The sequence below is a fragment of the Carassius auratus genome, chromosome 15, assembly GCF_003368295.1.
Source record: "Carassius auratus strain Wakin chromosome 15, ASM336829v1, whole genome shotgun sequence".
Classification (NCBI taxonomy): Eukaryota; Metazoa; Chordata; class Actinopteri; order Cypriniformes; family Cyprinidae; genus Carassius; species Carassius auratus.
Genome location: NC_039257.1, coordinates 9,350,810 through 9,373,897, shown reverse-complemented (window position 1 = coordinate 9,373,897; position 23,088 = coordinate 9,350,810). Strand labels below are relative to the sequence as shown.

The window sequence follows — 23,088 nt, the reverse complement described above, 5'->3', positions numbered from 1 at the left end:
TCATAATCATGGTGATGAGTCGCAGACCCTCACTGGATTTCTCTATAGAAAAAATTCAGCTTAAGGCCTGAAGGTGCTGAGGGTTAAAAAAATGGTCTTGATGGATAGACTCGCAGCTGAATATACAACAACGCTTGTGTATCAGTGCAGAAGGTCCAGTCCAATTACTTGCAATTAAGACCCGGAATTTCAGCTTCTGTAAGGAGGTCCCTATTGCTCAGCATCTGCATAAAAGTAGATGCAAAGTGACTTAAGTCATACGACACAAATTCTAACTACTACTTAACAAATCTTTCAAGATTATTCACCATTTAAGGCAGTTGTCTTCACATTAAATTAAGATGATCAATTTATTATAACTTAAAATGCATCTGTTTTAAGAAAACTGTGTTGGAATAAGTAGTGGGAACTTATAAGAGTTCAATAATCAGATACAGGCAGCAGGGCTCAACAATAGGGAAGTGTATTCTGCTTCCTCACCCAGGCCACAAATTTATGTTTCAGTATTCTTTTGAAATAAATTACAATTTACCAATATAATTTTGAATTTCTAATTTTAATTGTACAAAATGTATAATTGTACATATATAGATAATAGTGTATATAAAGTGTAATTTTTGCATTATTTAATACATCATTTAATATTATTATTAATTATTATAAAAAATATATTATTTATTCTTTTTTCAATGAATGGCTGTTTCTGCCCCAAAATAATCTCACAATTTAGACTTCTTTCTAAAAACTGCAAGATTTAAACTCAGAATTCTGACTTTCTCATAATTTTGAGTTTGTTTCAGCATTGAAATTAAAGACTGTGACTTTTTATCCCACAATTTTGACTATTTCTTTCAATTTATATTCCACAATTCTGACTTCTACTCAGAATTGAGCATTTGTATCTCGCAATTCTTTTGTGAGATATAAATTTGCATTTAACTTTTTTATATTTTTATCCCATAGTGTAGTGTTTTATATTTTTTATCCCAAAATGTACTATAAAGCCATCCCACAGTTTAACCCATTCCCACCAATGCTACTAAATGGAAGAAAGAAAGAAAGAAAGAAAGAAAGAAAGAAAGAAAGAAAGAAAGAAATGGGTGGAAATTCCATCAGCTGGATTGAAACCAAAAGCCTCTAATCGTTCTTCAGGCAGTGTCTTTCATTAGCTGACCTCAAAGAAAGATACATTCTCAAAAAAAAAAATCATACCAAGCAACATATGAAAATTTATTGTGTATTGTGTGCAAATGATACAGCTGTCAGATTTTTAAAAATATGAATACATATATTTACATCTGAAATGTTTTTGAAGGCACGCTTGATTGATCATTATTCTGATGACATCAACATTGTACAAAAACATACAGTAGAAATCAATTAAGTCACAGAAACTGACAGGGCAAACTAAAACTTACACCTTTTCAGTGCAAGATCAGAATGGAATGTTGTTGGGCCAGATTAGCTAGAGATTGGACTCTTTCAAGTAAAGAGCGGTAGAGGGGTACTTTAATGGTGCAGGAAGTGATTATGTTATGGAATAGCATGCACAAAATATCCATGCGACTTGAAAGATTTCCCTAGGCTCTGTAAAGAGCAACACAAATATGGGATGCCATTCGTCTTTGCTGACAGGCAGGATTTTAACTGATTTACAGCACCTTTCAAAAGTGTAAACAAATTCTGTCAAACAAGAAAGTCACCCTTTTTTGTGAAAAGGAATATCACAAATATTCTGTATCATCCAAATGCACAACACATTAGTCATGTGTACATTTTTACATTGCCACTACTCTGAGGCATCACAGGAACTGTCCTGATAGGCGTCGTGTTACGGTGCCTCCTCATTGGCATATAGGGTTTTTGTGTACATTCAGTCCGTACTTAACAATCCCTAACTAAACATGACCCCAGATAAGCATCGAGCAAGTCGAATGGGATCTGTTTGTATCATAAGTGAGCGTGCTCAGAGCTCTGGTCACTGTCGTGGCTGTCATCATTGTTGATAAGCAAGTCCGGTGTATGGTGGAGTCCAGGAATTCCCGAAAACTCGGAGGGAAGCAGCGTTCCCTTTTTCACATTCACAAGCTCTTTTTCTCTGGCTGCCGCCCCCTGTTGGCCTCCTTTAACTCGCTTCCACTTCATCCGTCTGTTCTGAAACCACACTTTTACCTTGTGGGAAAGAAAGACAACATGAGTAACCATGTTCTAATAATTTGGATCTACTGTATGGTTCCATGAAGAATCTTAAACATCCATGCAACTATTCCATTCCACCAATGGTTCTTAATAGTGGGAAATTGGTATTAAAAAGTTCTTGGCATTAAGAAAAACATAGCTTTTTTTAAAACAGTTCCATGGAAGGTTCTTTGGTAATCCAAATTGGTGCTTACAGTACATGGGGGGAAAACATTTTGGAACCTTTATTTTTTATAAGAGGGTAATTTGTCTTCAGGAATTTAGTTTGTATGTTCACTACTTGGTGCAGATGATTTGTTTACTGTGGTTTGATTGGAAAGGTGGACCAGAATATGATTCACCAAACTCCAGTAAGCTAATATCCCTCGATCAGGTGCAAAAGTGCCATGTGATCAGTTGACCGCCCTGCTATTCTAAGGCATGATCCACAAAGTTTGGAATTTGTGTTTCTCTGAAGAAGTTAGAAATATAACATGGCTTTCAGTGCATGTATTTGGCAGCTAATTCCAGATCAGCAATAATTGGAGCCCATCTGTTTCGTGGCATCAGACGTTTCTGTCTTTTCCTTGCGAGGTCAGTCAGAGCCAGTATTTACGTTTCTCAGAATGATGATTTAGCTGTTTCTTAAATGGTCACTGCAGTGCAAGTAAGGCTCACTGGGGGAACGGGCCACCATACAGTAAAATTTATTTCTGGAAGGGTATAATGTTATAGATAGTCACATGGAATGGACCAGAATTCCTCATACACAATCAGACTTGAGGAATACCAGGCCCAAATCAATTTAAATAGGACTTTTTTTTTAAATGGTTGTCAAACATGATAGTTAATTTCAAAGGCAAATTTTAATTTCAAATTACATACACAATGATTTGTTCAGCTAATGTATCAAGACATGTTTCTACCAGAACACTGCTCAATTGGCCACCCAAGTTCATTACTGTCAGCGCTGTAAGACTGCACCCTTAAAATATATCTGCAACGTTTGCAATTCTTCTCTCAGTCTGAAAACACTGAGTATGCTACTGCTTACAGGTTATTGCATGCATTTCATTAGATGAAAAAAAAACAAAGTATAAAAACTAGATATGCATTTTCTATAAAAAAAATTATTATAAATACCAACACTTGCATGCAGCAATAAGGAAAAAATTAAAGTTGAAGTTTGGTTCAGTGTAAATGAAATCAGAGACACTCTGCAGTTGTTATAAAACTCACCACACATCTTCACTTCTCTTTGGTTGCATATGAGAATGAAAACAACACAACACTTTGCAGCGGCCATATGGTTAAACTGATGCAAGAAAAAAAAAAGTAAAGCATAAATGTATGAATAATATATGATAAATAAAGTTTGTGTGTTATGCAGTTTATACTAAATTAACTGGAGTTTAATTCTTAAGGATCATTATACAGTAAGTCAATGGGAATATTTCACATTTTAATTTATAATTTATAAACTGTATAAATAAATAAATAAATAAATAAATAAATACAAGTTTGAATTGAATTTGCATGTTCAGACATACAACATACAACTATTCCAATCGTTGAGGAATATTCGATTTTAAAAGCTGAGCAGTCTATCAATATAAGTCAATGGGAATATTTCACAGTGATTTTACATTTCTTCAAAATGTAAAAGAAATAATAATAATAATACAAATAAAATTAAAATGTATTATTAATTATAAATAAAAAAAATAAGTTTCAATTATTATGTTAGGTAGTTATGTAGTTCAGACTGAATAAACTGAAGTAGTTTAAATATAAACTCCAAAAACATTTAAGAATATCAATGCAGTGCTGTCTTGCAGGGGCTGTAATAAATGTAATCAAAGATAGTTGTTTCAATTAGGCTCTGCAATATTACTATTATGATTAGTAACCATTTTACATGTGCAAAATGGTGGTGGCCCTACAGTTATAGTACTAGTCCTGCCACAGAGATCCAGAACTCCAGCAGGTTCACACAGGGATCACATTGCAGGAGACAGATTTGCTTACTTGTCGTGTGGCAAGGTTTTTAATTCTAAGCCTTGGGAATGTATCCCCAGAGAATATAGCATAATTTAAGGCCACAGATGTCACTTCCTTGTGGGATCATTGGCCAACTGCGAAGTCTGGTGAAACCAGAAGGTCTAGAAAAACATTTGTAATAAAAAAAATACAGACATTTTGGACATATTATAAATTAAAGAAACTACATGGCTCATTGAGCAGTTAAATTTTTTTTTTTATGAATGGTGTTTCGAATAAAGCCAGAATGACCTGCCAATGATGTCATTCCAAAAACAGCAAGCATTATGTCATCTCTTTATGTATGTAGAACTCAATAAACTTCAATGGTTTAATAAGATTACATCGTTGTTTGGTTAAAACATCAAAAAGTTACAACAACCAATATTTCTTTGGCTCCATATAAAGCGTCATGTGCTATTTATTTCACATAAGGCTGTAGGAAGCACCTTCCCACGCAGAGACTGATTTGTAAGATGGAGCGGCAAGACGGAAGTGCCTTAGCGGACAGAACTTCCTTTGCCTCTCCCGTTACTTGACTTCAGCCAAAAAAGAGATCTTCCAGAAACATCTGGAATACAATAGTCCCACATCCATAGCCACAGCTGGATTGAAAAAAACAAGTGGTAGCTTCTGACAGAATGATTGATGAACAGGTACGAGGTCGCAATCAGTCATCTCACCTGCCTTTCTGTGAGATCCAGGTTCACGGCGATTTCGTACCGCCTCAGTCTGGTCAAATAGTTGTGATGGGCGAATTCTGCCTCCAGTTCTCGAATCTGCTCTTTGGTGAACGCCGTCCGCTCCTTCCTTGGCTTGCTGTTCACATCCGATTTGTAATTCCCATCTTGGGACTCTTAAAAGAAAAAACAAGAATGGAATGGAAGAAACGTTTTCCAACAGTCAGAAACGGTCGCAAAAACGTTTGAAGAGCAGCATCAACGTCACGTTCCACAACAAAACGGCCTTTGAAACCCAATCAGTGCAATCGGTCCAATTAAATAAAATCTCTGCAGGGTTGAAAACCCAGAAATATCATAAAGCAAAGCAGAGGAATAGTGCCAGTCATCTTTTACGATGCTGCAATTGTTCATGCCAGCTGTTTGTAAAAGTCAGCCTCAGTCATGAGTTTTCATAAACCGCTCTATAGATTCTCACAATGAGTTGGCGCTCACCAGAACACTTTCCAAAGGCTTCATTCGCCTTACTGTTAATGGAATCCGCTACCCTTGTAGTTTTAATATGGAACAAAACAGTACTGGAGGATATGTAAAAATATATTTCCTTAGTTTATTTACCTCAAAATTTTATGAGCGTCTTCCACTCAAGCTGCCAACTCACAACAATTTTCAGTGGAGTGGTTCTTATTCCCTCCTGCGCTCTTGCGCTGTCAATTACGGCGAATTGCTTTCTTTACTCTCAGATGTTTTTTGAAGCGACAGAACATGAATGCATAAAAGTGCATGTATATACAATTACATGCGGTTATTGCTAGAGCTCAATTACGTCAAGTCTAATCTTGAATGGGAAACATTAAAGGTCAGTGAGGAAATGTCAAATTAGACCTGCAATCCATCCTACCAAAGACACATGCGCTTCTGTTGTTTTGACATTGGAGGAAGGAAATTTTATTCTTTTTTGAGAGACACGTGCCTTCATCTTGCTGTGGCTCACTTACAAAGGGCACATCAGGCTTTTGGGTTCATTTATCTTAGGGTGTGGAGTGGGTGCTAATCCAACTAGCAATCCAAAACCCAGCTGTAAATAGAGTCAACTTTAATGAGACCCCATCCGCAAGTTGCTTTGTCATTTCAACAGAAATCAGCATGACAAATACATAATTTTTTTAATGTTTTCCAGTGGTAAAATACTTTGTAATATCCAGATTTAAAAAAAAGCTCACCCAAAAATGACTATTTGGTTAAATGTACTCATTATCGTCGTGTTTCAAAATTGTATGACTCTCTTTAGTGGAGATAAAAAAGAATATATTTTGAGAATTTCTTTATTTTTTATATGTAATGGACCCCGTTGACTTTTCATTGTACAGACAAAAGAATTAAAACATTGTTCAAAATATCTTTTTTGTGTAATACAGACAATTGAAACTAAATTAATACATTTTTCTTTTATGGGTGATCTATGGCTTTTAAACTGCTATCAAACTGATTTTTCCCAACAACCCCTCTCAACTGCTATTGGTCAGCCACACAGATAGCCCCGCCCATAAACACCAGTTATTGGTTGAGTCACTGTTGCTGTGTCAGGCTGGTCAGACTTTCAAACAAACAGAACAATGTTTTGAAAACAGTTAGAAAGAACCTCAAGTTTTCTCTGCATAATCTAAGAAAGGGAGAAGAGTTTTAAACATTTAAAATTTTAATATACCCATCACCTTGAAGATCTCAATATAGGTGGATGTTCAAATGAAGTGTCAAATCGCTGCTGTCAGCTACATCATGGTGGCTATAAACACATGCCAGATGTGTTATTTAACAGTATAATTTACAGGTTGGGATTTGTAGAGGCTGACAAGGACGGAGAGTTTGTAAAATGATGATATTGTAGGTAGTTTAACATAGAAGTTGCACTCTACGGTGAATCTCCTTCGAACAAATAATCTTCATTTGATTTCTAGTGACAAAATGGCAACTGTGACGTACCCAGTTTTAGCTAAAATATCTGTCAATTTGAGTCACAGAAAAGAGTTCGGCTGAATGTGGGTCTGATTAAAACAAGCGCAGAAAGGCACGTTTATTGCGGGCTAAACGCAGCCATTGTAGAGTGAGAAAAACCAACACGAGCAGGGTTACACGAACAGAGCTGCTCTGAGTTAAAGCAACTTTTCCCAGCTTCCCGACACGGCGGTTACACCACAGCAATTAGGCCTGCGCCTTAACTTTTATCTCTTCTTTAAAAAAGCAAAGTACTGGGGAAAGAAAAGGAGCAGGATGGCCTGAGCTTTCAAATATGATTTTAAAAACTACAGCTACAGTGAAAATTTAGACATCTACTTTGATATTCTAGTTACACACACTGAAGCTGAGCTTTATCGGTGGAAAAAAAGAAACCAAAATGAATATCACGCAAACCCACATGACAAAATACACGCTAGGCTGCTGTCTTCTGTCCAAACCAGGCATGTGCTGTTTTATTAGAACAGCCACATATGCTTTGAATAAATCAAGCAATATATCTTAAGATGTCGACATTGTGATTATTAAATTTTCCCTTGTTGCACTGAATGATGCTCATTATAAAATCATAGAGCAGAGACTTTATTTTTTTGGATCGCCACTAAAATTAAGGCAACCAACAAGTTGTGTGACAGTTTGTACTAACAGAAAGAATATTGTAACATTTTATTAACTTAATTTTGGAAACCGAAATACATTTTAAAAACTATGATGCTCAAAATAGAACAACACTGTTCAAACCCACAATACATAAGTGAAATTCAATACATGTTAAGACCAAAACCATCCTTAAAACAATATTAATTTGCTATAACATGATTATTACTATATATTTATGTGTAAATCTCGTTTGTTCTGTCAACACTGTAACATGTTTGATATCTTAGGAAAAACACATCTAACAGCTTGTATGTGTAATTTAAAAGTTGCTGAAAATTGAGACAGAATTGGGACATTCATACATTCATATACATATATATATATATATATATATATATATATATATATATATATATATATATACATATGCATACATACATATATACATATATACATATATACTTACATATATACTTACATATATAACATATACATATACATATATATATATATACATATGCATACATACATATATACATATATACTTATATGTAATATATATATGTATATATATATATATATAAATGTGTTTAAACTAGTGTGCAGTCATCTTTTGTTAGAACTTTCCAGCAGTGGAGCAAGTGTATTTATATTATGTTAATTTTGGGTTGGCGCAAATGAGAATAAATCAACATCTGCAGGCTGTGCCTCTTGTGTGGACCTGAACTTTGTTTTAAAGGGCAGAATGTAGTTGAAATTCCCTTTGAAGAAACAAGATCGTGAAAATAAAATTTATGATCCATTTTATGCAGTGTTAAATTGTATTTTTTTTAACATTAATAGCAACTATTCTAGACGAAACAAACTGAAAGATCAGATTGAACCGGCTTCTTTTGCAGTGAACAGAAAACTTAATTTTACTTCATACCTCCCTGTCCATTTTACTCATCAGCTAAACTAAAAATAAAGTAACAGTATATTCCCATTCCGATTCCAATGTACAAACAAATTATATTCAAAGAGAAAGCTGCTCATAGCACTCCTGTCATCTAACGTTCGGCTTTTCGTGTTAAATGCCAACACAGGCGTCCCTGTTCTCTCTCTCAGTCCATGGCATTAGTTACTTTACCACAAGCGTTATTTTCTGCTTGCCAGAAAAGTGAGGAGATGAAACAGATGAGACAGATGAATCATGCGTGCAGTTAAATGCCCACACAAGAGTTACAATCTGCCCTCTGCTAGCCAAAAGAATTGCTTCTGTGCGTGTTAGCCAACACATACAAAAAACACGGCTCCATGTTTCCGAACATTGCACTGGAGAATCTTTTCCGAAAACACTAGCACTGCACTCAGTCTGATAGTGAAAGCTTTTAAAATCTGCTATGACTTATTTTCAGTTACTATAAAGCAAACTTAGATGTTTTAAGATAAACCTTTTTGTGTTTAATAGACTAAATCAACTCGATGACAAAAGAATTGATATTCCAGAAAACATTACAAAGAATTTATGATAAACCATATGCCCTAAGTTCTATTGATATGCAAAATAGAAAATATCAACTTCCAAAAGAGTCAATTTAATTTAGAATTTTTTATATTTATATATATATATATATATATATATATATATATATATATATATATATATATATATATATATATATAAATTATATATATATATATATAATTTATTATATGTAAATATTATATACAAATATAAATACAAAATATTATTAAATAATTTCATTTTAATATAATATTATGAATATAAAATATACATTAGATAAAATTTGAAGAATATATATATATATATATATATGTAGTGTATTTTATATATGTATATTACTTTCATGTATTGATGTAGTATTGAAAAAAATAATTATATATTTTTTAAAATTAGATTTGACAAATGTAATTTCAAACAATGCGACACTCCATCATTACACTAACAATATTGAAAAAAAGACTTAAAAACTGGTATCTTCACTTAATTACTTGAATCAATCACAGGATAAATGTGCTTAAAATAAAAATGAGCTTGTTTCTTACCAGAACTGTCACTTCTTCGTTTGCTATTCCTTTTCTCTGCCTCAGCTGGAGACATCGTATGACGTCCGAAATCCCCTCCAGGAACACAGGAGGTACCCGAAGGCACCCCTCCGAGGCTCGGTGTGCTTGCGCAGAGGCTGGGGCCCCCGGGGCCCATATCTGAAGATCTTGAATCAGGGGCCGAGATGCCCAGTCCTAGACGGGTGCTGGCTGGAGAGGTGCTGGCCGTCTGCGGTATGTGCCATCCGGTCTGCTGCGGTTGGGGTACATGATGATGATGATGATGATGCTGCTGGGACATGGGTGGCCCTCTCTGGTGCCCGTGTCCCCCAAACAGTCCCCCATCCTCACCTGGGTAACCGCTCACAATGCAGGTAGAAGAAGGCGAGGAGCTGGAGAGGTCAGAGTACGAGGAGAGGTGCTCGGAGCGACCGTGAAGGGCGAAGGCAGGGTGCAAGGCCTGCGGAGGGGCGTGAGGGCTGCGCAAACAGCCGAACAGCGTGTGATCCATTGCATGCATCAAATCAGCCGCTAGTGAAGCAAAAACCACAGCAAGAAAACTTCCCAAACGGCAGAAACACAAAACCCTCCGTTGCTTCTCACTTCAAACAGTGTCTCCTTAAAAAAAAAGCTGAAAATGAAGCAAAGGGAAAAAGTGTGTCTGTACACGTGTATGTGTGTGTGTGTGATAATCCCATGCACGTTGCGATCGAGAGTTGCCAGGCAGCGCAGCTGAGGATGATGATGAGAGCTGGATCTCAGTTGACAGTCTAGCGCAGACTGCGGCCCAGCTGAGAGGGAAAGGTGCTTCCTTACAGTGGCCGGGCTTTTGGGCAATGGGCTGGGACTGAAGGAGGGGTGGGAGATGTTATAAATAGGGCCGTAACATGAGAGGGAGGCTGGGTCACAGAACCCCACCACAACTGTCCACTGAAGCGAGCCAGTCCAGCCCTGCAGCTCCATACATCTGAAACATGACAGAAAATAACAGGCAGATTTTCGATTCGGCCCCTTTTGTGATTTGTGTTCAAAAATATTACTTTTTCTTTTTCTCCCAAAAGACAAAAGGCAGATTGGTTGAGAAGGTCGGAGCAACTGAGAGTGGTTAAAAGTGTGAATGGGTTGTTGATCTTCAACACTTTCTCCTCTGTTGTGAGGATGATTTAGAGGACAGGAGATCAGTGCTAGAAGCCACTAAGCTGTAGATCTTCTTCTATTGGAAGTTTGACTGAACAAAAAGTGCTGTCATGCTTTTTGTGCAGTCCATCGACAATCCACCTACAACAATAACTGATTATAAATATATATGGTTTTTTTTTTTTGTTTTTTTTTTACGGTTACTACTGTACTACTGTGTGTGTGTGTGTGTATATATATATATATATATATATATAAAACATATTTTTTCAGCATTGTTAAAAGGAAAAACTCTTGCTGACAGATTGACCCCACACTTTAGAATTGTAGTGCACACTGTAAACCAATATTTTTCGAAATAGTAAATAGATCTTAAAAATAAAAATTTTGTTTGTGAAATTTTACTAGCAATTTCTGAGTGAAAATAGTGGCACATACACATTATTCTACACATAAACTATTATATTATACATTTATACACACATACACATGTATATAATTGTAAACGGCAGCTATGCATAACAATTATATTAATTTGCTAAACTAGTTTAAAACGTATATACAGTATGTTTAAAATTGCTAATGGTTTTATGTGCAAAGTATACACACATGTAGACCGTACTTGTGCAGTATATATACCAACTTCTCACTAAAATCAAATAAAAGATTCTTTATGGAATATACATTAGCTATCATTTGCGCTCATGGTAGTGTATCAACGCTTTAATCAGAGTAACAGTGCTCATCGCGGGCCACTCTGCTCCAGCAAAACCAACAGCATCGCCATTCAAGATGTCCCAAAGGTTTCACCAAAGAGACAGATGCGGTGCAATGGCACACAGAGCAGGGCCTTTCCCTGCTCACGGGTGAAAGAAGGAGAGGAAATCAGATGCCTTGTTGGGGGAAATAGCTTTAGCAGATGGGGAAAAGAGTGTGGAGTCAGGGCCTTATTTAGAGAGAGCGGAGAAGACGAGAGCCGGTCATTCTCATCTCTCAAAGCACCATGTCACACCGCCGACGTCTCGGGTGAGTAACACAAACTCTCTGTTTATCCTGCTTATTAGCCACATTATCAGGATGGATCTGGATGCCGTTCACACAAGGTTTGTTTTCATAAGCGGTTTCTCTCTTTCACTATCCGTCATGCCTTCTTGTTCACAGCGGTGCCCCTTGGCATGATTTACTGAGAGCCAGATCGCATCTCACACGAAGAAGCTTTTCTTTTTTTCTTTCTTTTTTTTTACTTTTGAGGAGACGAATAGAAAAAAAAGAATTGTATAGGAAGACACATAATAGAAGGAAAGAGAGAAGAAGCATGAGACAAAAAAATCTAAGATACATACCAACAGATATATTGAGTCTTATGAGAGCAAATTAAACTTCAGCAGCTTCAGCGAGGAGATTTCCTTTTTGCATTGTTAAACCTAAGAAAACAATAGCAACAACAGCACAATATTAAATATAAGTCAACTTGTACAGGTTAAACAACTTTTTAAAATTATTGATCTGTAACATTCAATTTCAAAAGCATTTGAACAAATTCTAAACTAAATATGAAATAAATAAATACAATTTATACACTTTCTTTAGTATTCACTAGTTCTCTGGGTTCTGCTCTCTTCTTAAAGCACAAAAGTCAAAATCAAATGAAATAAAGTTATAGAGAGAACACAGTTATATGCAGTTACTGTATATGAAGAACAAACACATTCGATATTTCTGCATCGAAACACATGGAAAATATCAGAATTAATTTAGATCTGCAATAATATAAAGATCTGCCTAATTTTATGATCACAAATATTTTAGGTTCAACTTTATATTAAATTCCACTGAATACGATGTGCAGCAGTACAATACAAATAGCTTAGAGATGGTATTGATTATCTGTCCTCTATAAATTCATCAATCAATTATGTTTTTGCTAGTATGTTGTCCAGTTAAAATGTTTTATTCTCAAATGTATTTATTTATTTATTCTGGTATTTAAAATTCAACTTGAAATGATTTTGAACTAATTTAAAATTCAATGTACATAAATAAATGAAGGAATTAATGAATGAATGTTAAATAGAAATTTTTATAAATATTTCTATTTAATAAATAAATAAATAATCTGAGATTATAAATGCAATGTTCAGCTGTTTTTCTGTGCCTCTCTAAAGTGTCCTTAAGCACAGCAAAAACTTTTGTGATTTTTTTTTTTACTTTTGTACCCCTAGCTTTTGTTAAAATGGAAAATGGAATTTAAATATCCTTTTCTAATAAACAAATATAAATAAATAAATAAAAAGGTACATTTGTACTCTTACCTTTGTTGAAAATCATATAATTTTATTTCTGATTTTTTTTAAATACATTTGAATTTGAACATCTTTTTTTCCTTAAATTTTTTTCAATATTTATGTTTAAAACAAAACAATCAAGCAAATGATCTGAGATTATAAATGCTATATTCAGTTGTTTTCTGTGCCTCTCGAACATCTCTTAGAGAAATTTTTTTTTTTGCTTTTTTTCCCCCCTAGCTTTTGTTGAAAATCATGCAAATGTATCTGAATTTAATTAAAGTTACAATTTTCTAATAAATAAATAAATAACACCTTTGAGATGTTCTTGAGTACAGTGCCCTAAAAAATAGGGTACTTTTATAACTCTAGCTTTGGTTGAAGATCAAACAAATATATTCAATTTGAATTCAATTATCTTATTTATAAATGTTAATGTAAATTAATATAAATGTAACAAAAATTTAACTCACTAAATCAGCTGTTACATTAATAACTGGCCTTTATAAATAGCAGATGAAGTATTGTGTGTGTTTGTCTAGATGTACTGATGCACAAGTTGCTCTACAGTAGCTTACCACACACACACACACACACACACACACACACAATAGGGATGCGTGCTGATCTTGTCTACTAAACCCAGCAGCCACGGATTCCTCTGCAGCATTATGAATGCGTCCTCATGATGATCTGGGAGGTGTGCTTTACACACTAACTGAACGCAGTAAAAAGCCTCCATGCTATTCCTTGTGTTGGTGGTAAAATTTGTGTCTTATAAATCATGAAAGTATTTGACTGTATAAGTCCGACTCTCTCTGCTGTTTGTCACACGCTCCAATTAATTTTGTTGCGCCCACCAGCTTCTCCGGCCACAAATGGTTTTGAAGACTGTAACAGCCAAATACATCACTAAAAGTCTTTTGTACCCCCCAGTCCACCATACTGTTTTAATAAATCCTTTCATTTCAGAAAGTGAAGTCAACATTTTATGATTTAATGGCTTCCTTCTCGCTGTCGGTGCCTATGACGAAGGCCAAATCCCAGAGTGCTGGAGACTCCCTGTGCTTAATAGGGGGCTTGGGAGGTTTCTTCCTATAGCGGTATAATGGATTCTCAATGTGAGGGTAGAACTTCATCAGCAAAAACCCACATGTGATGTTGGACTCTCTCTTTATACGCTAGTCCAAGGTTTAAGTGGCATTTAAGTTGAAGTATGATGGCCTTTAGTTTCTCATCAACCAGTAATAATTAGTCAGACTGTGTTTAATATGGAAATGGCCTTGCTGACCTCTACTGGTGTGAACTGACCGGTTACACTCACCGAGCTGATATGGTAGCCAGATCTTAAAGCATGCAATTTTTATTATTATTTTATATTATTTATTATTATTGATTTATTCTGAGACTTTTCAATACACCCACACACACATATATAAATATATTTTATATAATTTAATTAATATAAATAAAATATAATTTATTTATATTTTTTAAGTTTCTGCAATTTTTTTACTAATCAAATATGCTGCTCATAAAAAAGGACACATATAGACTACTAAATAAATAACAATTATTTTAGATTGTAATATTTACTCAAACTGCTGTGCAGATTTGTGAGAGAAATATTAGTTTTTAAAATAATCCCAACAAAATACTTTTTGTGGCTTTAGACATAGACCCCAAACCATTAGATACAAAATACTGAGATATTACATGACATAATCACAATACTTCCACCCACATTTAAATAAATATTTATAATAATTATTATAAAATATAAGGGAATTAAATAAATTAAATATTTGATTACTCATATTAATAATAATTAATTCAGTATTTAATTATTCAATTCAATGATATTTAAATTGATAATAAAATAGTTTTTCATAACAAAATGCTATTTTATTATTTTAATTTTAAAAAAATCTAGAGCCTCGCACAATTTTTTTTGTTTTATTAGATTAAATAAAAAGTCACATTTATGAAATGGAATAATATTATTACATTGTTAAATTAACTATTTAATAAAAAAATTCCATTTAATAAAAAAAAATTCAATACATAGATGTCATCTCCTTTTGATCATTTTATGTTTATTTGAGCAACTATTTATTTTTTAACGCAATAAATTATTAATGTTTGTGTACAGGAAACATTATGTGAATTTCTTCTGTTGTCAGCAAATGTTTTATATTTAAGAACCATAAAATAAGGAAACATAAAAAAGCACTGTGATATATATATATATTGACAACAGCATAATTATGTTTGTCCACAGTGGCGGATACTAGCACTAAACGCCTCTTTGGTATATGGCAAACATAATCTCCATTAAACAGATGCACATCACCCGTCAAGACAGAGCCAAGCTAAAATAGCAGGTTAACCTCCTTCTGCTGCCAGTCATACTGCGATCCAGTCCAGCAGAACTCACTGACCCATGCATATTCTGTCCTCACTGGGGTCAAACACACACATGCACACACAGGAGTTCTCAAGGGAGGCATTACTCTGGCTGAGAGTGGGAAGCGGAGCTCTTAAACATTTCCCCATTTTTCTGCAGGACAATCCCATCACCCTTTAATCAAGCCAACTCTAACTCGATCCCATCTCCATCCTCGAGCAAGGATCGTGACGCAGGCTCGGGACAATAGAAGGATACTGAAACACTTCGGCATCCACTTGAAAGTCCCGATCGCTCCTGCCAGATCAGACAGCGTTCTGCAATGTCAAAGTGTGTTGGCAAATGTGTACCTGCTTGACATTACAAGAATAGGTCACTTAAAAATACTATTTAATCACCCTTATCCAAACCTGTATGGCATTCATTTTTCTTGAACACAAATGAAGAAATTTTATAGTTTTGTCAATTTTATTAAGTATTTTTGTCCTATTTAGATCTTGACATAGATTGCATGGAATATTTTGAGGGTTTTAAAGCTTTCGATGCCAATGAACCTCAAATAAAATGAATTAAATCACTAATTCTGTGTTAGAGAAATAAATAATATTAGATCTCTAAACCTGCAAATACAGCTTTTCAATAATAAATACACTGCCATTCAAAAGTTTGGGATCAGGAAGATTTTTATATTTTTAATGAGTCTCTCTTAAGCTCATCAATTTGATTCAAAATACAGAAAAAAATAGTATTATTGTGAAATATTATTGCAATTTCTAATATTGATTTCCTATTTTAAAATACTTTAAAATATCATTTGTGTGGAAAGATCCTTCAGAAACCATTCTTATATTCTAATGATTTCTAAAGGATCATGAAACACTGAAATCTAAAATCAACTTGTCTTCACAGTAATAAATTATATTTTAAAAAGTATATTAAAATAGAAAACTGTTATGTTGAATTGCAGTAATATTTCACAAAATTACAGTTTTTTTCTGTATTTTTCATCAAATAGATACAGCCTTGATGAGCATAAGAAACTTCTTAAAAAATTATAAAATCTATTTTGAACAGCAGTGTAAATACACAATAAATGACAATAATTAAAGCAAGAAAAAAAATAGAAATAAAAAGTAAACCGTAATATTATCAAATTATAAGTTTAAGAAAAGAAAGTAAATACTTTTATTCATCAAGGATGCATCAGTGACAGAAAATACTTTCCTATTTCAAATAAATGATGAAATATTGATAAAATAAGAAATGTTTAAACAAAAATCTGGAGTATTGACTGGAGACTGGAGTAATGATGCAGAAAATTGACTTTTGTATCACAGAAATAAATTACATTTTAAAATAAATTCCAACAGAAAGCACGTATTTTAAATTGTAATAATATTTCAGAAAATTACGGATTTACTGCATTTTAGCTCAAAGAAAGGCAGCCTTGGTGAGCATAAGAGACTTTCAAAAAAATTTTTTTTAAAAATTACATTACACCCATATATCATTTCATATATCTTTCTAAGATTTTTTTTCTTCTTCTTCATTAAAATGAGTAGCCTGGACCCTAGTCTGAAATGAAACAGACACACATATGAGCACATACTGTGGATTAGCAGTAAAATCAGTATACAATGTTTTCATCCATTATCTCTGAAAGGTACTGTGGCAAATATCAATGAATCCTTCTGAGTAAGCATTGTCATTCTGATTACGCACACCGTAATAATATACAGAATTATGAACCAATTTCAACTTGCTGACAGCAAAATCATTTAAAATGCCAAGTTGCTGTAATAAAAAAGACATGATGTTGAGTATTTGTATGGGCAAATAGTCAGAACCACTAAAAATCCAGTGATTTCAGCACCCTTTGCTTCATATTAGTATCAGCCTCACCATCGCTTGCTCTGGCCTGAGTTTTTTTGACGCATGATGAATCTCAGGCGAGTTTTACTGAGCGTATGAGGGTTACATAAGCAGGGTGGGAGAATGAAGCATAAGGTTTAAACTGAAGAGACAGCTCCAGGTCCAGCCCCTATCCAGACCCTCTCCAGAGATTCATTTAGGACAGAGAGCGAGGGGAAGAAACTTCCTGTCTGACCCAACATCTGCCTGGCTGGTCCGAGAGAGAGATGAGGAATATTTGTGGGACAAAAAGAAAGCCTCTATAAAACATTCTTATAATAGGTAATGTCCCTGCATACTGCAGATGTGGATGACTGTAATGCACAAAAAATTCAGTGGAACTTCACTTCATGGAGACATCCCTCATTGTCAGGTCGCTTGGCCGAGTATGAATACAATTCATGATTTAAAGAACAATAGGGAGTTTTGTCAGACAGACGGGGGTGTAGAATAACTTCTCACCAGAAAGCGAAGCGTAGGACAATCTCGAAGGGACGTGAGCGTGCTTCATTAGAGCTGCATTATGAAACAATGAAACAAGATTCTCTACTTTCACTGGAATCTGGATATTCGAACAGACATTTGCCAAGCATGTGTTAGCCCGCTTTCCAAAGCAGAACAAAGCAGGAAAAATCAAAACTCTAGATTCCAAGACATTTTCACAGGAAATCGAGTCAAACGCACGTGGATGTAGCGGAAATGCTAAAGATCAAAAAGCATGTGTTAAAACACTCACCCAAAAGTGAGAAAGCAGCTATAAAGAGAAGCCTGGAAGGCATGGGGTGTAAATTTGGGCCCACAAGGACAGATCTGTGTAATTTGTTGAGTCACAGCCATCATATCAACTACTAAAACTGCCTTTTTTTTTTTTTTTTTTGCAAAGAAATTAATTGTATTCAGCAAGGACACAAATGTGACAAAAAAAGTTATGCTAAAAAGTTTCTATGTTAAAATACTGTTCTGTTTCCATTCATCAAAGAAATATGGAAAAAAAAGTATCATAGTTTCCATGAACATTTTAAGCAGAACAACTATAGAAATTTGTTTCTGCAACTGGAGTTTATATCTCACAATTCAGATATCTCATAATATCTCAATTTTTTTTTTTTTTTTATCTCAATTCTGAATTTTGAGATTTCGTTTTTTTCCGGCCCGCGCATAGGCGGTATAGGCAAATGCTAAGGGCGCCACTCATCCATAGGGGCGCCAGAATGAGTCAACGAATTTTTTTTTTTATAATAGGCTACTATTTAAAAACCATTAATTTGAAATACTACCAAATAAAGCAAAAAAAAAAAAAAAAAAAAAGAGTCCGGCTCTTCAATCTTCCCCCGCCCATCGAGTGCTTTGAAGTGCACGATCAGTTGTTGGTAATTTGTTGTGTAGCGTGCCCCATAGACATTATATGATGTCTATGGCGTGCCCGACACCACATCCAATATAGACAGCACTGCTTTTGTTAACACACAGCTCGTAGAAACGGGCCTGGCAGCTCGCGCCAGTTCTAGACACGGTGAAAGTTTCCTGATTGTGACGGAAGTCCGAATTTACATTACACATTATAAATGAGCATAGTCTGCGATAGATACTGTGCCAAAAAGAAGAGAAGAGGATAAAAACAGAGGTAAAGAGATGTAGTGAAAGAACAATTTATTGCATAGGAGTAAGATACTATAATTTCATGGCAGTTATTTTTACCTTAAACTTAAATGTTAGCAGTTGTTCTGAGTTCTGAGTCCCCAGACTGTGATTTTGTACAATCTTGTCAGTTTTAAGACGCATTTTTTATTATCACTTTTTTATTAATGTTTTACTCTACAGTTGTGCAGTTTTGGGGGGATACAGTACAGGCCAAAAGTTTGGAAACTTTACTATTTTTTATGTTTTTGAAAGAAGTTTCTTCTGCTCATCAAGCCTGCATTTATTTAATCAAAAATACAGAAAAAAATGTAATATTGTGATATATTATTACAATTTAAAATAATTTGTTTTCAATTTATTATACTTTAAATTATCATTTATTTCTGTGATGCAAAGCAGAATTTTCAGCATCATTACTCCATTCTTCAGTGTCACATGTGACATCCAGTCTATCACATGATCCTTTAGAAATCATTCTAATATGATGATTTATTATGAGTGTTGGAAACAGTTGTAATGTGTGTGTGTGTGTGTGTGTATATATGCTAAATCATGAATACAATGACAGGGTGAAATGGGCTGTGATGCATGGGGCGCCAGGTAAAATCTTGCCTAGGGCAGCAAATTGGTCAGGGCCGGCCCTGGCTCTGATCAGTGAATGTCTGTGCTCCATTACTCCATTTCTTCGGAACACAGTTTAAGATATTTTAGATTTAGTCCGAGAGCTCTCAGTCTCTTCATTGAAGCTGTGTGTACGGTATACTGTCCACGTCCAGAAAGGTAAGAAAAACATCATCAAAGTAGTCCATGTGACATCAGAGGGTCAGTGAATAAAAGCTCCTTGAAGCGATTCCATGCTTTTTGTAAGATAAATATTCAGATTTCAAATTTAATAAACACTTTTTTTATCACTTCTGCTGACTGTGGAGAACCAGAAGACGTGCAGGTGGAGGTCTTAGTACGTCAGCTCAGCGTGGTTAGGTACGAGCGCGGAGAGAGAACAAAAGTGCATGGATTCGCTACAGGGGGGAATTTTTCAACCCCCGGAGCCGTGTGAGTGACGTTTTATAACCGATAAAATTTTATTTCATGTCTTCGGAACTGTTGACAACAAACACCTGCTTACCCCATTGAAAGACTTGGAAAGAGTGAGGACAATTTTTTATAAAACTTCGATTGGATTATTCTGAAAGAAAGAAAGTCACATACACCTAGGATGCTTCGAGGGTGAGTAGAAGATGGACAAATTTTCATTTTTGGGTGAACTAACCCTTTAACTCAGAACTGCAAAAAGTAAACTCAGAAGTGCGAGAAAAACTCAGAATTACGAATTATTTTCTCAGAATTCTGAGTTTAGACAATGTTGACTTTAAGAATTCCGAGTATATATTTCACGATTCTAACTTTTTTAGAGTTTATATTTAGCAAATTATAACAAAAAGATGCAATTACCTATTTTTATTTTATATCATGGGGCAGAAATGAGCTTCTATAGTTTTAACTGTATTTTTTAAATATATAGCATTTTAGATAATTTTCTTACATTAAAAAGTGCAAAACGATCTTTACAAACCATCGTTACAGAATATATCCTCTTTTCTTTTCTCATTTCCTTTACTTTCTCACGGAATGCCAGCCTTGAATTTCGTGGATTCTCCCATCTCAATCTGGCGTTCTGTTCCTGAGAGCAACAAACCGTTCTGACAGCATCACAAATCAAGCAGATGAATTATTTACTGCACTCTCACACTTTCACATCAGTCACAGAGAGCACAAAGGCAAATCCTGTTGCTGTGTAATCAAGACATCATTATCCTTCCACCTTCATAAATAAACAGTTTAAAAAGACGGGCGGAAGCAGATAATGAACGTGTCTCGGAGTGTGTGTGCATATCAAAGTTCGCCAAGACACGAAGGCCTCTGAATCCCTCTATGCTTTTGCCACAGTTGTGGTGCATTGTGTAAATAATGTTGATCAAACACCCCACACTGTGCTATTTTCTCTCTAAATGAAGTGTATCGCATTTGTCGAGCCTTTTGATTAGTCAAAATAAAATGAGCTTATCACGGATTGAGCTATAGTTTAGCATTTATCATCGCAGATAAACACCTGGCAAAGGCCAGATGCAAACCTGCACCTACAAAAAGAGCACCACAACTTAATATTTTGCAACTCCAAAAGAGACTCACAATGCTGACAAAAATGACTGCTGATTTGATTACATAAAACAGACCTCCAAAACTCAAAACAGAATTCCCTTTACAACTAACTTGGGCTGAAGAAAACAACATCCTTTCCAACTCAGATAATATCCTAAAGGACAAAAACCTAAATTATTGGCTTTGACATTGCGGAGAGGGAGCATAAGCTTCTGAGGTTAAGGCAGGGAAAGCGGCTGAGCATGTCTTGTGTTTTACGGTCCGTGCTGTGTGTTTCTCTCACAGAGTTTGGATTTATTTTAGTTTCTCAATAGCAGGACATAAATCACTCCTGTCTTACCCTCTCTTTCTGTATTTATGCATTGCTTCATGCTCTCTTTCTTTTCTTTTATACCATCCTGTCCACTGTTTTTTTTATCCCCAGTATGTTCACTGTAAAAAAATAAAAAATAATAATAATAATACAAAATTAATAAATAAATACATTTGTAAATATCGACTGACAAAACCTTTCAAGAATTAACTATTTCTGCTGAATTTTTTATGTACATTGAAATTTACTTGCCATAATTTAGATGGTAAAACGAAACGCCACGTAATGTTTTCAAAATAAAGAAATAATGCAATAAACATCAACAAGACATCTTAAAATGTAACATAAAACACAAACGATGTGAATAAGAATGTATATCATAAAGGTATATTTGAAAATTGATTTAATTAAACATAATTTTAAATCATTATTGTATACCCCCCCCCCCATCTCTCTCTCTATATATATATTTATATATGTATATGTATAAAATAAAACAGTATAACAATCTATTGTTTCATTTACAATTATTATGTTATGTATAATTTATAATAAAATGCATCAATTTAAAATGGTGGTAAAGATCTGGTTACAAAAACAGAATTTTCAAGAAGGAATTAATTACTCTACCAAAATACCTGAAGCTTTACTTAAATCTGCTTTGAACATTACAATTTACTTATATAACTGCTATAAAACAAATGGTAAAATACTAATCCACATAATGATTTTAAGCCATCATAACAGGTTGTATATGAAAAATAAACAATGTAATAATGCAATAAACATCAAACAAAAAAGTTATCTAAATCTATATCAAAACACCATGATGTGCATAATAATACAAGTGGTAAAAACTATAAAAACTGTCTTTTTACTGTTTTTCCATTGTAAATCTTATGGTAACTTGCCTTATTTATTTACCAAAAAAAAAAAAAAAAGACAAAGAAGAATAAAAACAATATTTACTCTAAACGAACAACAATGCTCATGTTCTTCATTCTTCTATAAAATACTTTTCACTACCGAAACCACAATTCTTCATTCAAATGACATGTATCATCCCATTAAATAAAATTGTATTTCTACCGAATTTGGTAAAATTAAGTGTAACTTTTTTTTTCTGTTACTAAAAACTAACAGCCCTTATTCTGACTGGAATAGACTGACTCACTCCACAAAGGGTCAGTGACTCTCTATCTCTGTGGTCGGAGCAGGGATGTGTCTGTCCCTTCCAGAAAAGGCCCTGTTTTTCCTCATGAGGAAGAATTAGCCTCTCAGACATTACCACAGCCAGCCTGCGGTGTGCAGCTTTAGGGCGAGTGTTTCCCTGCTTCACCACAGTCTGTGGCCCCATGGGCCCCCATCCTGCCCTCTAATTAGATTACGCAACATTCCCAATTTCGTTAGCGACATATTGAGTAGCCTTTACCTTTAGAGAGCTGAAATATGGGGTCTTAAAGAAAGAAAATGACCTGAATGGCTGTCAGACAGGATTTTGTTACACCCGATGGTGTTTTAATCACATCGGTGAAATCACAGGCGTCAGGATTTAAAAATGCTTGCTGTAAATGTGTGTGTGTACCACGCTGTGACTACACAATATGGAGACGTCATTGGCAGGTTTTTGAATTATTAAAATGCTCTTTTTTTTCTTAGTGTTTAGGACCC

At 34.7% G+C, this 23,088-nt stretch overlaps 1 protein-coding gene across 1 annotated transcript; it reads right to left on the bottom strand.

Annotated features, from left to right (window-relative positions):
* Nucleotides 1-1,229: 1,229 nt before the first annotated feature.
* On the bottom strand, nt 1,230-10,523 carry meox2a (mesenchyme homeobox 2a). The gene is made up of 3 exons (XM_026282162.1): nt 9,564-10,523; nt 4,902-5,074; nt 1,230-2,172 (listed from the first exon to the last, which is right to left on the bottom strand). Exons 1-3 carry the CDS (start codon nt 10,081-10,083, stop codon nt 1,951-1,953), a joined length of 915 nt encoding a protein of 304 aa, XP_026137947.1. The 5' UTR covers nt 10,084-10,523; the 3' UTR covers nt 1,230-1,950.
* Between the last annotated feature and the right edge of the window lie 12,565 nt (nt 10,524-23,088).

Excerpts from the sequence above, each read along its gene's own strand:
- meox2a (XM_026282162.1), bottom strand. The coding sequence starts at position 10,083 with ATGCATGCAATGGATCACACGCTGTTCGGCTGTTTGCGCAGCCCTCAC. Across the intron at positions 5,075-9,563 it reads ACGAAGAAGTGACAGTTCTG|AGTCCCAAGATGGGAATTAC; the intron begins GTAAGAAACAAG and ends TTTTCTTTTAAG. Across the intron at positions 2,173-4,901 it reads TGGATCTCACAGAAAGGCAG|GTAAAAGTGTGGTTTCAGAA; the intron begins GTGAGATGACTG and ends CTTTCCCACAAG.